General features: G+C 49.9%; 4 protein-coding genes across 4 annotated transcripts; 1 reads left to right on the forward strand and 3 right to left on the reverse strand.

The window, feature by feature from the left end:
* Window positions 1-569: 569 nt before the first annotated feature.
* On the reverse strand, window positions 570-2479 carry T310_0595 (uncharacterized protein; the record flags this gene model as incomplete). Its single annotated transcript, XM_013476505.1, has 3 exons — window positions 570-948; window positions 1072-1150; window positions 1288-2479. The coding sequence occupies 3 exons, from the start codon at window positions 2477-2479 to the stop codon at window positions 570-572; spliced, it is 1650 nt and encodes a 549-aa protein (XP_013331959.1).
* Window positions 2480-3434: 955 nt separating this feature from the next.
* On the forward strand, window positions 3435-5538 carry T310_0596 (uncharacterized protein; the record flags this gene model as incomplete). Its single annotated transcript, XM_013476506.1, has 3 exons — window positions 3435-3471; window positions 3684-4136; window positions 4196-5538. 3 exons carry the CDS (start codon window positions 3435-3437, stop codon window positions 5536-5538), a joined length of 1833 nt encoding a protein of 610 aa, XP_013331960.1.
* A 1728-nt stretch (window positions 5539-7266) lies between these two features.
* Window positions 7267-8916, reverse strand: T310_0597 (ATP-dependent protease (CrgA); the record flags this gene model as incomplete). Its single annotated transcript, XM_013476507.1, has 1 exon — window positions 7267-8916. The coding sequence occupies one exon, from the start codon at window positions 8914-8916 to the stop codon at window positions 7267-7269; it is 1650 nt and encodes a 549-aa protein (XP_013331961.1).
* A 1079-nt stretch (window positions 8917-9995) lies between these two features.
* T310_0598 (Cytosolic regulator Pianissimo) lies at window positions 9996-14079 on the reverse strand (the record flags this gene model as incomplete). The annotated part of the gene is made up of 4 exons (XM_013476508.1): window positions 9996-10179; window positions 10241-10407; window positions 10460-12304; window positions 12358-14079. The coding sequence occupies 4 exons, from the start codon at window positions 14077-14079 to the stop codon at window positions 9996-9998; spliced, it is 3918 nt and encodes a 1305-aa protein (XP_013331962.1).
* Window positions 14080-15515: the final 1436 nt, after the last annotated feature.

Below are 15515 nucleotides of genomic sequence, written 5' to 3' on the forward strand. Positions count from 1 at the left end.
AGAGAGAGAGAGAGAGGTTTTAGACCGTATATTATTATTTGCAGGGGCCCAAAAAGATTGTCTTGTCTCAGCTCCATGGGGGTAGCTTTTATGGGTACAGTCATCTGCTTGGCTGCGGTCAGTTTCATACGCCATCTGGGCGTATGGCTGCCAAACACCCAGATGATGTAACGTAATCTAGGCTTTTAAGCTGAGGCCTACAGCTGAATATACAATAATAGAGGCACAACCGAACTCCTGTTAGAACATGAGTTTCAATTTTAGAACTTGAGTATTCAGCGGTGGCCTGTATACAATCTTGATATCTGACTTAGAACTAAGACCACTGTAACCTCTGCAGTTACCCAGAAACTGCCTGTAACAAGGAAGGTAATGATTGTTTAATGGACACGGCTGATCGCCATGGCACCCGACGCGTCGAAGCGCAGTAGAGAAGGTAGGAGAAAAGGAACAAATCGACATGTTCGTAGCCTGCATGTTCGTAGCCTGGCTCTGAGCCGAGACTGACATCACGCCGATGGCCCGCCTTCGGGGAACCCAGTCCATGGAAGGGAAGGCAATTTGGTCGGTCATTCGAACAAAGAATTGTCGTCCAGTGTCACACGGATATCCGGATTGTCATTTCCGGTGCCTGGTAGCTTCTCGGGATGCTGTTCGAAGAACTCGGCCTGCTCAGACTCCAGCCACAGCTTTTCTTGGGGAATACCCTCGACTTCCCTGAACACTCTTTCGATCGAGTTGAAACGCTGCTTACAGCGACGGAGCTCCGTGGCAAAAACTTTCTCATCTTGGCCGTTCAAGCCATGTGGCAGCCAGAATCCAAACAGGTTATTCCCCGGATCGACACTTCCGTCTGCACGTAAAATACCCTCCCGCTCTCGCGGATTTTGCGAGATTGTCGCATTGGGATATTCCTCCGCAATTGACTTACACTCGCCGAAAAAGCCACTGACGTCAAATCGTCTCCAAGAGCTTATCCAGTTCAGCGCCACTTCGGACAATCATCGTCGCAAGCCCGGCAAGGTTAGACATATATATGTGAAAATGGAAACATATAAGTTGTAAGCTTACCACTCAACGTCAGCGTTCCAGGATGTAGTTTGCAGCGGGAGTTTGTTTTGGCAAGCAAGATCAATGTCAGCATCAAGGACTGAGAAGCAATTCAGCAGTCTTGCAACGACATTGGTATTTGGCGTTCTTGCCAATAAATCCACTGGAACGGTGAGGCACTGTGGATGGAGAAAGCCTCTGCTCCGAAGTAACTCAAAAACATCCCAAGTCGCCGACGTCTGCGAGCACGCCAGTATAAAGCACGTAGTATTTGTCGCCAATTTGGAGCCCTCAGATATAGTTCGTCGTAGATACCCAAGTCGACAATCAGACCGCGCCAGGTGTCACACTTGGATATTTCTTCAGCGATCACGGCTTTTGCCGCGGGAGATACGTCGGATGGTTGGGGTGAGTCACCTTGCACCAGGAGATCACGGACATTGGGGTCCATAGTTGGCCATTCGATACGGCGGCGCCGAGAAGAAACACGTGGATCATAGACTACGTCGACTTTATCCCGAAAGACCATGTCCTCGACTACAGTCATGCCATTCAGGGGTTCGCTGGCGTAGAAATGGGGCTCTTCAACGTGTGCAGCTGGCGTTAAATTCTGTATCAGCTGCTTCTTCATGAAAGCCTCGTGGTCCTTCAGGCGCCAAGTGACTTGTTTTCGAGGCACACCAGGAAGCTTGATCTTGGCGAGTGACTGGACGAAAGGTTGGGAGAATCCGCTGTTCCTGACCCGGTTGCTGTCACTGCGAGTAGTGCCCAGTGCAGCATACCGATCTCTAGGGTTGGAGGACTTGATAGCGTCCGAAAATTTTCCCGAGTAACACGCTCCGGTGATGGCGTTGACCTGGACGCCTTTTTTAAAGCCGGCAAGTAAGTCTCGAAAGACAAAGGGGTGAACATAGTTGTCTCCAATGCAGTACTCTCCTCTGGGGTTTTTGCGCCCTTCGAAGATGATATTAACAACATCACCGTCTTCTGCCTGTTGTTTCTTTTCGGAAATCCAAGTCTGTACTTTCTCCCAAAGTTCATGCGCACCAATCTGCGTCCACCAGTACTCGTGGTTGAGGAAAGCTTGTCTGGAGTAGGTGTATAGAGACCTGTCAAGACCGAGTTTACCGAATTTTATGACATCGATTGGGGGGTTGTTCTCATTCCTGAGCCAAGCGAAATGACGTTCCAGAGGGAAACAAGAGTAGAAGTCTCCTCCAACGCCATTCTCTTTCAGAGCCAAGCAAAAGCCCATAAAATCCGAGAAGATGAAACCTTGTGTGTGGTCAGTAGCACCACAGATAACAAGGTAGAACGACTGCTTTTCTCGAGAGTTTGATTGCTGGGCTCCAAGCAACTGTCCCTGTGCTTGTGCTTTCTTCGGATCTTGTCTAGATTTTGTGCGGTGAGGGAGGTTAGATGACTCCATAGCCGGCGAAAGAAACACTTAAACTCTTTGCAGAGGATGTGTGAAGGCTCACGAGGTTACAGACAAAGAAAGAAAAAAATAGATAGAGGGGGAGCTGGATCATATTCCTTGATCTTGGTACCCTAAGGCTACTAATCCAAATTGGGGACCGGACAGGCAGATGCCACTTAGCGATGGCTGCGCCTCGATTCAATATTAAAAGAGCGAAGTGAATAAAGTGATGGGAAATTTGTCTCTAGACTCTGAGGCCCTTACTCATGACATGAAGATGAAAGGGCCCATACGGATAATATCGAGAAAGGGAGCGATTTTGAGATAGTACATACACAGGGAGACCCTAGCTGTAGCAGCAGCTTTTTCTCAGTAGATTATCGTTCCGTCCACAGTAAGAGGTTTTCGCTTGCGAGAGCCAGCATCGCCGGCCCCTGTCATGATATTACCTGTTTTGGAAAATTATTAGTCATAAGCTGAGTCCTGCACTTGGCTCATGGAAACCCTAGATACAGAATAGACAAGACAGCTAAAGCCAATATGCACATGCAATAGTGCTAGGTGGGAAATGAGACGATTACCGTGTTGGAGTGAAATCTAGATCAATAAATAGCAATACAACACTCAATATTATACGAAGTCAAACCCATCTAAGCCAGCGGCCAAAATAGCATCTCATCTGGCATTATCACCACAGTAAGGGACCAGGGACACATTGATAGGAGGGAGGTAGAAATAGGAGCTCGAAGCAAGGATATAGGAGCAGAGTTAAGCATCATACTAGATGTGTTTACTACGTACTATTACTGGCAACTTAGTGAATTCCTGTGAATGCAAGCATGTGACTGGTAGTCATATGACATGGCGGCGAGTGACTGTGGCGCCTCTCGGAGGAACATAAATCCGCCACCCGTGCCCAGAGTTCACACTATACCCAAATCTTCAGGCGGTGAGAGACAGCACAATGGAGCCCGTCCTGATTCCCATTCCTATTCAGGGCAGTAGGTTTCTCCATGTCCTTTGTGATCTATTAATTATTTGTCCTTTCGCACTCACGGTCTTTTCTTCCTGCAGGGACTCGGCCCGTTGATTGCAGCGAGTCTCCTGACCTTGTAGAGGACGGTGCGATCTCTCCTCTGAGACTTCCCAGTCCAGGCAAGTTCAAAAGTCGGCTTTTTAGGGAGCTTCGAGCAAACTGCTGACCTCTCTATAGTGATCAAGTTCTACACTGATCAGCCAAAGGTCGGAAGTCAGTTGAACCTCGATAGTGCGCCAGCCCTCGCGCCAAATCTCCAGGCTCCTCCAGAGATCCAGACATCCTCCGGAAAGGTTTCAACAAGCACTCGCGCGCGTGTTTTTGCGACGAACGACGGGGTAAACGACGAGGCCAGCGACTACGAAATGTCAGTCTCTAAGGAGAGCCGCCCTTCCGAGGGCTTCCACCAGGAGTACATTGCGTCTCTTCGCTATCGCAATGACCTCCCTCCTCCAGAGATGCCTCCCAAGTTCCTAGACATTCCCCATGAAGGACTTGAGCGGTTTCTCACTCCGGGATTTGCCTCCAACATGGCCAGGCGCGAAGAGCCGAATATTGACGTGGATGCCGAGGGCGGTATGCCCATCGACTTAGTTGGTATCCCAGGGCTTCATTTGGGTGATGAAAGCGGTACGTCTCGGGATTCCTGGGCTGGGGACAATCAGATAACTGACCCGCGTGTTATATAGCTATCATGGCTCCTGAGAACCCTCCACCTGTTGATCCCGCAGATCTTCCCCTTCTTACTAGCTTGGATCAACTGAGGAACCCCGCTCCGAAAAATGCCAACGTCAGCTTCCTTCGTCGCACACAGTACATCACCGCAGGAACACGTGGACCAGAGGGTGTCAAGACTACGCCTGGGAAAGTGAGAGCACGGCAGGCAAATGACAAAGCCAAAGTGTCGAACGATGACCCTACGTACATTAAAAAGTATATCACCAAAGGATTCGACATTGCCTATCCAGAGAGCAAGCATACAGGCGAGGATACTGCCGATCGCATTAAAGGGCATACTCCCACCAAAGCGGAGCTCGACGCATGGGCGAATCCCGTGCATCCTGACAATCCCAAACTCAAACCCGTCGGTTTCTATCCCATCCTTCCGGACTTGCAGGGGTTCCCCGACCCAGGCGGCTTTGTCCAGTTCAAGTTCGACAAGATTCCCGTCCAACCGGTTGCAGGAAAGCGAGACGAGCGCATGGATGTTGCCATTCTATCCCCATCGGCCCCCGAAGACCGCATCTGCCAGGATCACGCCGCGAAAGTCGCTCTTCACAAGGCTAACCCGAGCTTATATCCTGATCCCGGCCCCATTCCGTGGGACTATGACCTCTTCTTGCCGGAACAGAAGGGCTCGGTGAAAAAGATTAAGCGCAGCCTCAGTATCTCGGACCCAGATCGCGACAATGAGGATAACTACACACATGAGGAGGGCGAGCGCAAGTTCCATCGTTATGATCGTATTCGCACCTATGCCACGAGTTCTCAGACTCTCAACACCGACCAGAGACAGCGGGACATTGCTGTGACACTGTTTGACCCAGAGGAGGTCAAAGACACGGACTCCTCTTCTACATCACATCTGACCCAGAAGGCCGCCTATTACTATCCAATCCTGGGCAAGACCCGTCTCCAGCCCGAAAGGGCCCGGAAATTGGCCAAGGCCGGTCTCGCTCCTACACGTCCTCAAGCCAAAGAAGACCAGGCCGACCAGATCCATGTTGTGGTTCGTGACCCTGATGAAGCTGAGATCTACAAGCGCAGTCTGCACCGAGCGGCTGTGGACCCGAATTTTGCGAAAACGATGCCTCCACCCCCAGAAGGAGCAGAGAGAACAGAGAGAGCCGAGGGAACGGAAGAAGCAGAGGGAGCGAACGGGGAGAAAGAGCCTGCTCAGGAAGAGCAGGGTGATGAAGAGCGCCATGAGCATAACGAGCATCACGACGAAGAGGGCGACTCTGCAGCTGAAGCAGCTCCCGAAGAAGAACACCAAGAAGAAGAAGAAGAAGAAGAGCCAGATGAATTTTAGGGCTATTACCATAGGTAGTATCCTTTGGAAGATCATCAGGTCGGCATCCATCTGGGGATGTTCTTTATCTCCTTGCAAATGTCTTTTTTTTTCCACTCAAAAGACCATGATTTGGGGTTTTTTTTAATCGAGGAGTTGGGCATAGGCGTTACAGGGAATGACGTTAATTAGTTAATTAACGAAGGTGTTGTTGATTCTTTGAAATTCACTGACTGGGGTGTTCCATTAGTTAGCGCTGGCGTTTTCTCGCTCTCTCTGTTCTTTTCATCCAGTCCAAATCCAATCAGCAAACCATTTGTTGTATGTACTGTACATATGTGAATATGTGTATGTATGCATTTTTTTATCTTTTTGTCTTTTCTTGACTCATTAAGGGACTGTCTTGAAATGAATGATCTGGAATGAAATGAAATATGAATATGAAATTCAATGAATGATGCATTATTTCAATTCAGTATAGCATAGTACAGTACAATACGACACAATGATATACCATTAGTGGTTAATTAATTACAGTAATTAATCACTGGGAACAAGTATTAGAGAGACGGAATGATCTCATCTCTTCTCATCTTACCTAGGTGTGAGAGGTTATTCACTAACTAATAACATGTTTATTGAAGTTTGAATTTTCAAAACTACATACACACTGGGAATAATTGGCAAAGTACTGACGGAAAACAAAAAAAAAGAAACAAGATGAAGGACGAAAATGATGAGACGAGTAAAAAAAGAAGATTCATGCTAGGTACAGTACAAACAACCAATCAATACTCGGTACAGTAATTACTGTGTGGAATGAACAGGCAGCTCACAAGGAGGGGATAAAGAAAAAAAGAAAGATGGTATTTGAACTTGAACAGGATTATTCACACATGAGGTAAAAAGAAAAAAAAGAAGAGAGAAAGAGAAGAGATAAATGTCTGTGTGTTAGGTTGGTTGGTGATCATCACATCATGTTACTGATGATCATTGATCTTGGAGGAAGAGGATTATCCTTTCATCCATCCATCCTTCCTACCTAGACACTGTTAACAGGATTGGGTTGATATTGGGGTTGTGCTGTGTTCTGCTCTGCTCTGCTCTAACAGCAGTGCAAAACTCGACGATGAGAATTTTCGTGAAAAGACCCTTCATGGTTTCAAACTTGCTTTTTGGCAAGAATCCTACCCTAGGGTCATTTCTGCCTGCAACGTCCATCCCTCTGCCTCATCCTTCTCCGCTTGGCTTTTGCGCAGTTTAATCACTCTTGGCTCGTTTGTCGTAGATGTCGAGGAGCATCATCTCTGTCGTCCTTCATTCCGTTGTCTGACCATTCGTATCGTCTGGGCCAAGTGGCTTGTCAACCGAAGTAAGGCAATGATCAGGAACGCTCCCAGGACGACTGTCTGCGGAACGTATGTGACCGAGTCCTGAGCGTAATCCTGGACCGGTTGACGAGCGACCTCATGAGCCACAGGAGGAGGATGAGGAGGAGCGCTTGGCCCAAATGACACAGAAACCGAGAAAGAAAACGGAAGCAAGGTGCCGGACACATGGGTTGTGGACGACGAGAATGACGCGGTAAACGGGCCAAGCACAAAAGTCAAGACGGATAGGATGAGGAGAGGGACGGCTAGTCATAAAACAGAGCATGGTGATGAGGTTGTTGTCCTTTTTTGTTCGGCGAGAGAAAAACAATAGTCAGCGAGGGTGTAATACAGTTTGATCAGAAGAAAGTAGCGTTGCTTACCACTCCATGTTCTCGAGCTTCCTCACCCAGCGCGCAGTAATCTTCAGTCGTTCTCTCATGCTGGTTGTCGGCAAGAGTGCGTATTTCTCTTCCTCTGCGATGGGGAGGACGCTGGCGAACCAGTACGGAAATCGTGCTGGGTCTGTCGGTGGCTCTCCGTACGCCGCGAGCGCCTGTTGACGCAGCCAAGGGGCGCCTTCGGCTCGACGCTTCTCAACAAAGTCGAGACAGAGCTGCAATAGCTGCTGTGTAGACAAAGCTTCGAGTGGCATCTCTGATGATTCCCCATTCCCCTCTGATGAGGGGGTGTTGCTCGCCGCTGCGGCCATCTCTCGCGCTTCGAGGCTCTCCTCCTCTGCCAGAGAGATGTCGTCAATGCGCTCTGTTCTGGCAACATGATAACCGTCCAGAATACCCCAGTCCACGACTTTGAATCTGGTCGAGCCAATCGCAGTCAGGAGGCTTCGTCCGTCAGGAAAGAACTCGATGCGGTCAATCCTGAGCACGGTGCCATATTGCATAAACTGCGTCATTCCCAGCTCCCCCTGCGGTTGGCCGTTTCTATTGAAGGCGACCATGCCAAATTTTCGCCCACTATCGAGCGCTCGACGGATCATGAGACGGTATCGGGGTTCGAAGACGTGTAGAAACGTCGGCATGGAGGGGAAGGAGAGAGTGCAGACGAACAACGGAAGCAGTTCATTATCCCCGTGGCTATTCTCACTCTTCGCAGCTTCTCTCCGTGCGTGGATTTCGTCTGGATACAAGCTGTCGATCAAGCCAGCCAAGATCCTGTTCACGGGTTCAGATGGCGGACCTGGCGGGATGGACAGCTTTCTCCGACAGACCGGGCAGAGACTCGAATGATCCAAGACCCGAGCCAGACACTTTTGGCAAAACGTGTGCCCGCACGAAGAGGTCAGCGGATCTATCATCAGCCCATAGCACACCTGGCAATCGAGCTCGTTCCTCACGGCCTCTTTCAGCTGCTTCAGAACTGCCTCGTCGTGCCTGATGGACTCGGAGAGGCCCCCGGAGGGCTCGACATCTTCGTAAACGACGTCTTTGATATCGTATCGGAGGCCTCCCTCTTTCATCAGCTTGTACGTGCCCAAATAACGGCCATGTTGGATGATGGCTTTTCCGACTTGGGGCGTACTTGAATTGTCGGTCTCCTTCTCATTCTCGATGGCTAGAGTCCATCGAATCTGGAGCGGCGGCATATCATGGCCAACGCTATCACCCAATACTTTCTCAAAAGCATCGAGAACCTTGCTGACTACAACGTCGACACCGCAATCACTCATGGAATGTTCCGTCAGCAACCCGCCGTCATCTATATTGCCGCATCCTTTTCCCTTCCAGGGACAAGTGAACCCTTCCTCACGCCCTGCCTCTAAGGGATGAGAAACACCCACACGTTTGCTCAGAGGGGGCAGACATGACCGACACAGCGTGTTCCCACACGGGAGCCGGAGAGGCACGCGCAGCGGCTGTGAACAGCGCGGGCATTGGATTAGATGAATTACTGAGTAAGGGTCGACGGGAAATTCAACTTGCTCGGAAGAAGAGGAATGATTGCCCTGATCATCTCGCCCAGCAGGAGAGGGCTCGACTTCACGGCCATCCTCGGATTGAGTCGACATGGATGGAGATGGTGAAATGTGGACAGTTCAATTGCTACTGTCGCGAGCCACGAGAGGTGCAAAACGCGACGCTCAACTCCCGGACCAAATCCTGATCAAGAAATGGTTTTCAATGCATCGAAAAGTGAAACGATGATAGATAGGTAGAAAGGAGAAGCAGCACGAGGATATGATATCGACCGGCTTACGGCGATGACTACCCCCAATGATGGAATCCGAAGGAAGTTAAGTTACCGGATCTGCTGGCCGCGACTGTCATCATAAATCAGCGGCAGGACGACAGAGGCTCGGCGCTGAGTGGGCTGTGACTGCCCAAGATTTAGTCAGCCTTTTTCTACAGAGCACGCAGGAAGAGTCATGCAGTTGAACTAAGAGGATGCATCGCCAGGGCGATATCGCGGTAGATTGCCGGTAGCAGTGATTAGTCGCCTCCAGAGGCGTGATTGGTTGGCTGCCGGCAATGCCGTTCCCCGCTGCGGATTTCCTCCCGGGTTGACAGTTTACCCGCAGGCATAAAACAGTCTATGTCTGCAGAGAGAACGCTACAGCATGAAGAATCATATCCATACTGACTCAGAGAGAAGTGATCATCTCTGTGGTTTCCATAATCATGACATGACAAAGACATTGCACACAGCTCTCACCCTTAGAAAACAAAGGAACCATAGGCACACTAAGGCAGTCACAGCTAAGCCCATTTTTGTGCAGACAGATCAAGACACCATAACACCGAGCATACATGTAGATCCGTAAGATGCAATCATCACCTTTCCATTCCCTGCCACCAGGGGCATCGACCGTCCGATGCAGAAGAAATTCACAAAAAGCCCGTCACAACTTAGTGTCAGGCCATCTGAGCCAATCCATCATTGCCAACAGACATACCTCGGCTGAATGGCCAGATGGAAGATAGGAAGCAAAATCGAGGTAATAAGACCACATTTGGCGAAAAACGCAAGATCACAGGGTATATATGTCCAATACTAAGAGACGCCGTCCTAAAAGGGCATTTCAGGTGGAAATCCAGAAGTTTTTTTTATGCCAGAAACATAGGAAACTGATGCAACATGATCGTTTGGTCAAGTGCTGTCTGAATCGGAGCAAGAGTCCTCCTCAAGGACGACTCGTCTCATCACGCTCTTGTCAAACAGATCCAAGGCGAAGCGTCGAGCGGGCAGCCGGAAGTGTTGGCTCTCAAGAATGGTGAGCGTCTTCCGGAATAGGTCGACCTGGCGGAAATAATCGGGATGCTTCGCTTTGAGGCTGTAATGATCCGCTTTAGCACATATCCTACAAGGCAAACTGGTCATCTACGTTTGCATACCTATGAAGTTCCGATGCGGCTCTTTTGGACAAGACAGTGTTACCCATATCGGCTATCGACTTCAATATCTTTTGCTTAATAGGATCTGGATCAGAGGTCGCCGCTTTGAACTTCTCTCGAAAAGTCCGTTCGAGTTCATGATCGCGAACGTAGGGGGGGAAGGATAGCTAAATATTGTCAGTGCTTAGTAGACTCGATGTAGAAGGAAAAAAGACCCACAGTGAAGAGCTTGCTCAGGTCCCGAGGGAGACATAACCCCAGAGAGTCGCCTCTTTGGTCGACTACGGCGTCCCAACCGGCCTCGATCAGCATCTCAAGGCCATGCTGGCTGCGTGAAATCAGACCAAGAACGAAGAAAGCCGTGCCTCTCATCGTGATCACTTCAGCTTTCTCGGCAATTCTGACAATGTGCTGGACAATCTCGGTCTCCTCCAGAAAAGGAGCTCCCAATTCCATGGAGCCAACATTTCCCACTGCCCAGAGACAACCCTTGACTTTCAAAAGCGTTTCCGGGTCTTCTTCATCCAACCGGAATTCACGAATTGTGTTTGAGAATTCTTGAAAGTGGCCGGATTGCTCAAGAAGTTTGCAACCCTCGGCGGTGCGGGCAAGTTCCCTGTAGAAATGTGGTGGCACCACGCCAATATCCTGCAGTTCTACTATGTCTTCCGGAGCAAAACTGTTCCTACGAGGGTGATCCACATAGGCTCGAGACAGAGATGCCTCCACAAGGGCAACATAAGCATCATTTCTCCCTAGGAACCAGTCGTCCATCTCTTGCGTGATGTAGTCCAGCCCATCGAGATAATGGTATCCCACCGAGGTTGACAGAAACCGGAGGAGAAGAGGAGCGCCGATCTCGCCGAGGTGATCAAGGGATGGCCGGCATTTGACCACATATTCAAGACAGTCACGTTGATTGCACGCTTCCTCGAGGATCTTCACTGCAACTTCGCACACAGCCACGTCGGGATCATAAAGCTGGGTTACGAGCAGCTTCACCACCCAATCTACATTGCTAATTCCTGCGTTATTCGACGAAATATGGTTACCAACAGCATATTTTCGTAAAAGCTTCGTTGCGAAGAGGCGAATATCTTTGGGTCCAGCAGTGAGGGCTTTGGACAAGAGGACTCTCAGGTGGCTCTCGAGACTAAAGTCCAAGTTCCCGAGAAGGGCCTGCACTAGGTCGCTTCGATCGTTGAGTTCGATGATGTGGTAGAACATATTGTGCATATGCCATCTTTCCATCATGGAAAGTCCATTGGGATCGCCGCTCAGAACACCCAGCAGAGCAAAATAGCCACCACTTAGCGTGTTGGCCATCTGCTCGCGGGAGAACAGGGGGGAGGAAGAAGTGAGCCCACTCATCCGGTCCACTTGAGCGAGACACTCGGCAATTTGCCTAAGCAATTTGTTGTCGGCGAGGTATTTTGTGCCTTCAGGGCTCTGCATCAATGTACGCAGCAGAGCACACCCAGTTCGCACGTAGCGCTGGTTCGGTTTGGTGTTGGGAATCATGGAAAACCTGTACTTGAAGGGTCTGTAGAATGCGAAGAGGCGCTTCATGAACTTTGATCCCTTGATGGCTTCTTCCAATCTTTTCGGATTCGTTAGAGGACCTTCGATGATCTGGAGGATCAAGTCCCATTTCCACTTGACGTAATTGACAGTGTTCAGCACGTGCGTTTCCAGAACGAGATTTCTGAACTGTGTCTCATCCATGGCGGGGTTCAGTCGGTTCCTTGCTGGTTCTCCAGATAACAACGACGCAGATATATCTTCATCGACAACCGAGTATCTACCTGGTGCATTTGAAAAACCGCCAGACCTGGCCAGGATCCGATTGATGCTTTCGATCTGATAGATCGTCGATGTAGAGATTTCATGGTTGTCCGCGTCAAACCTGATGGCCGGTGGAAGTAAGTCTGGAAGCACCTGAAGATTGGCGCTGATAGACCGGGGAAGTGAATGTTGGGCTAGCTTCAGTACTTCTGTCAGGAGCAAAGTAGCTTTTCGCTTCAGAGACATATTGGACTCCACTTCAATGAGGTCGGAGAGAGCCTAGAGTATGATTAGTCTGGATTATGGCAAAGGAGAGCGGCCTGCAGCAATACCTTGACTAGTCCCGCCTCGAGCAACGTCGCCAATACCAGGGCAGAGAAATGGGCTGTCAGGTCGAATCGGTTTTTGTCGTTCTCTGAGAGAAAACGCAACTGCTTAGTATCCGACTCGGAACGGAGATTCGTAACGCGACCGTAAGTTGTAAGCCGCCTGCCAGCGAGAAAAGACGACGACCATGACGGTGGTTTTATGCGAAGCGCATCGAACAGAAGCTCCAAGATCAGATCCCGTGCTTGTGAATCAGGATAGTTGAGCGACTCAAGGAGAGACTGGAGAGGCTTTGCTTTATTTCTAGCTAGAATCAGCAGTCCTGGCCATGTCTTCAACATTGCCGAGATCGCTTTTGCCGAGCACTTTAGTCGCCCAGTTTGGATTGTGTCCGAGAAAGAGTCGGTAAACGGAGTGAGAACGGCTTCTAATTCACGACCACCTTGCAAATACTTCCGTCGGTGCGGTGAATCCATGATGTGTAGAAAGCTGTTCATCAAACTCTCCGACGCGCCAAAGGTCCCCTCCGCCAGAGCGTCGTGCAAGGCACCGATGCCTCCGGCGTGGGCAAGTAAGGACGGGTCTTTGACCAAGATTTCCGCAAGGGTCATGATGGATATGTTCTTCAAGCGATCCTCCTGATGCTCAGCCACGGACACTATGGCCCGAACTACAGCACGGGAAATCTCATAAACTCCATCTTTGACATCCAAGAAGGCTCTGATGAACTTGAGAGCTTGCTCGCGCTCTATGCTAGCTTTGCTCTCCTTTACCAGGGATAGAATCACTAGCTCATCGGTATGCAGTGACCGGATGATCTGAATGGAAGCTCGATCGGCGATAGCATAGCGGGTCAAACGGTATCCAGCCGCGACGACCTCCTTGCTATCACTCAAGAGCATCATTTGGACACGTTGGCCGAAAACAGACCACTCCAGATCATACTTTAACGTTGGATGCCGTTTGAACAATTCGACCAAGCTATTTGCCCGTTCGACATAGTAGTCCGGCGCCATTCCTTCAACCTCCAGAGCCTGAAGGGTTTCCGCAAGGACGTAGGTTGGCGACTCTGTTTCACCGTCTCCATCCTCCAGATCACCGTCAACAGAATTAGTTGCACGCGATGCAGATCGCATAGGACTGTTCCGGAACAGAGCAGAAAGGCGACTTCGCGGAGGCGTTGATGGGGCTTGAGCACGGAGTATTTCTTCTTCCAGCTCATGATGGAGCTCTGCCAGTTTGCGGTTGGACGAGCTCAACTCGGACTCCACTCTCAGCCTCTGCTCCTTTGTTTGCTTTGGATTTTTGGCCAGCAAAGCCTCCAACATATTCTCGGTTCCATCTCTGATCTTCAATTCCTTTGCAATCTTGTCTCGGATGGCCGCCTGGCGCTGCTCGGTGGTGCTGACGAGTTCGTCCTCATCAATAGCATTCCCTGCTGCCCTGGAGTACATCGCATCTGGCCGGGGTGTTACACTCCTGGAATTGGTCACGCTCTTCAATTCAGAACTGAAGCTACCCGGGCCCTGGGCAGATGCGCCTCGAGCACCAATGGAGGCGCTCCCCCCGGAAGCTGAGCGGCCATTGCGTGTTGATCGAGATATAGAATCATTCCAGCTCCCCGGTCCAGAATGCTCCTCCTGACTCCTCGAGAACGGCTTCCCATCACCGAAAGCACGGTGCTGAGTCGGTGTTGCCGAGGTCCCAGAATTAGACCCAGACGCCATGAATCTCCTCCATGTAGCAGCCGAAGCACAGATATCACCTGTCGGAAACGGAACAAGCAGCGAAGGATTTCATTGAGTCAAGAGGAGGTAAATCGGGCAGAAAGATGCTCCAGAGAAGACGCGTCAGAAGGTATGGTTCCAGAATCGGACTGGCATTAGCAGTGCTGGGTTCGCTGTTGGGCTTCGCGATCCTGGTGTGAAGATAGCGGTTCTGCAAGTCGACGAGACAGTTGCGCTGTGAGATTTAAGAAACCTTTTGTTAAGAGGGAGTAACAATAGCAATACCCTAGAGCAGAGCGATCGCAGCGAAGGTGCACATTGGTGATTGGAGTGACGGCCAAATCAGAAGCGAGCAGCCCACCGTCCCTCCTGCTGGTGTCCCGCTGTTGTTCCTTCCCCATGATACGCTTCTTGGCACGCGGGCTGCTGATCACGCCAATTGCTGCCTGAGGCATGAATAGTGCACGTGATCTGAAAGGATGCTGACATCCCCAGTGGCCTGTGACCAACAACAGTAAAATGCTCACTTCTGAGAACCTTGTGCATTACTGGAGGTGTCAACTTGTATACTTCTTTGCAGTTAAATCAGGCTGAATTCAAACGCATTCAATGCTCTCACCCAACTAAAAATATAGCGGTGAGGATTTTGACTTTTGACCAATGATACCCTATTGCGAAGACGCAAATTCGAGCATTTTACTATCAGCTAAGATCTGAGATCAAACTGATACCTTCTCTTTACTCCGGCATCTAGCTGCTTTTGGATTTTGGTTCTCTGGAATACCAATTTCGAAGCCACCCAGTAGTAACATACGACAACACTGTTTTTGTTGCCTTTCATTGCAAGTAAGTAATCAATTACGACGTTGGCATTCAACTATGTAATAGGGTGACTGCTGAGCACAGTATTCTTCAGACTATCGACATCTAATAATAACCTAAGATATGGTCTTCTACGATAGCAAAATGAAATTGGTAAAAGAAAAGACAAACTCTGCGAAAATTCGATCCAATGACAGCTGGAAGGGTCAATCGGCGCCGGAGTCCGAAGTATCTCCGCATACGCAACATCATACGATGATGAAATGAAATATTGTCAAAGCACGATGTTGCTGAATAACGTTTATTACTAGTTTGGACTGAGCGACGGTGCCAGCCGGCTGCTCGGCGGGCGCCAACCACAGCGGTGCAGATCGCTGGGCAGGCCAATGCCCCGGGCTTCGGAGCCGGCCGATGGCTATCGCTATCTAATCCTAGCTATTAATACCCGCCCAAGCTTGCATGCATCACATCGCAGGACCAGAGCTTGGTCGCATGAATCTTTCGATATTACTCCTCTAAAACGGATCCACGATTCTTGTGTTACTTATATAGGTCCTCCTATTAGGTAGGGTGTGTCCCACCAGCTTCTGTCCCCGGCGTCGCGCACTGGGTGA

The sequence above is a fragment of the Rasamsonia emersonii genome (genome assembly GCF_000968595.1).
Source record: "Rasamsonia emersonii CBS 393.64 chromosome Unknown ctg1118621759686, whole genome shotgun sequence".
Lineage (NCBI taxonomy): Eukaryota > Fungi > Ascomycota > Eurotiomycetes > Eurotiales > Trichocomaceae > Rasamsonia > Rasamsonia emersonii.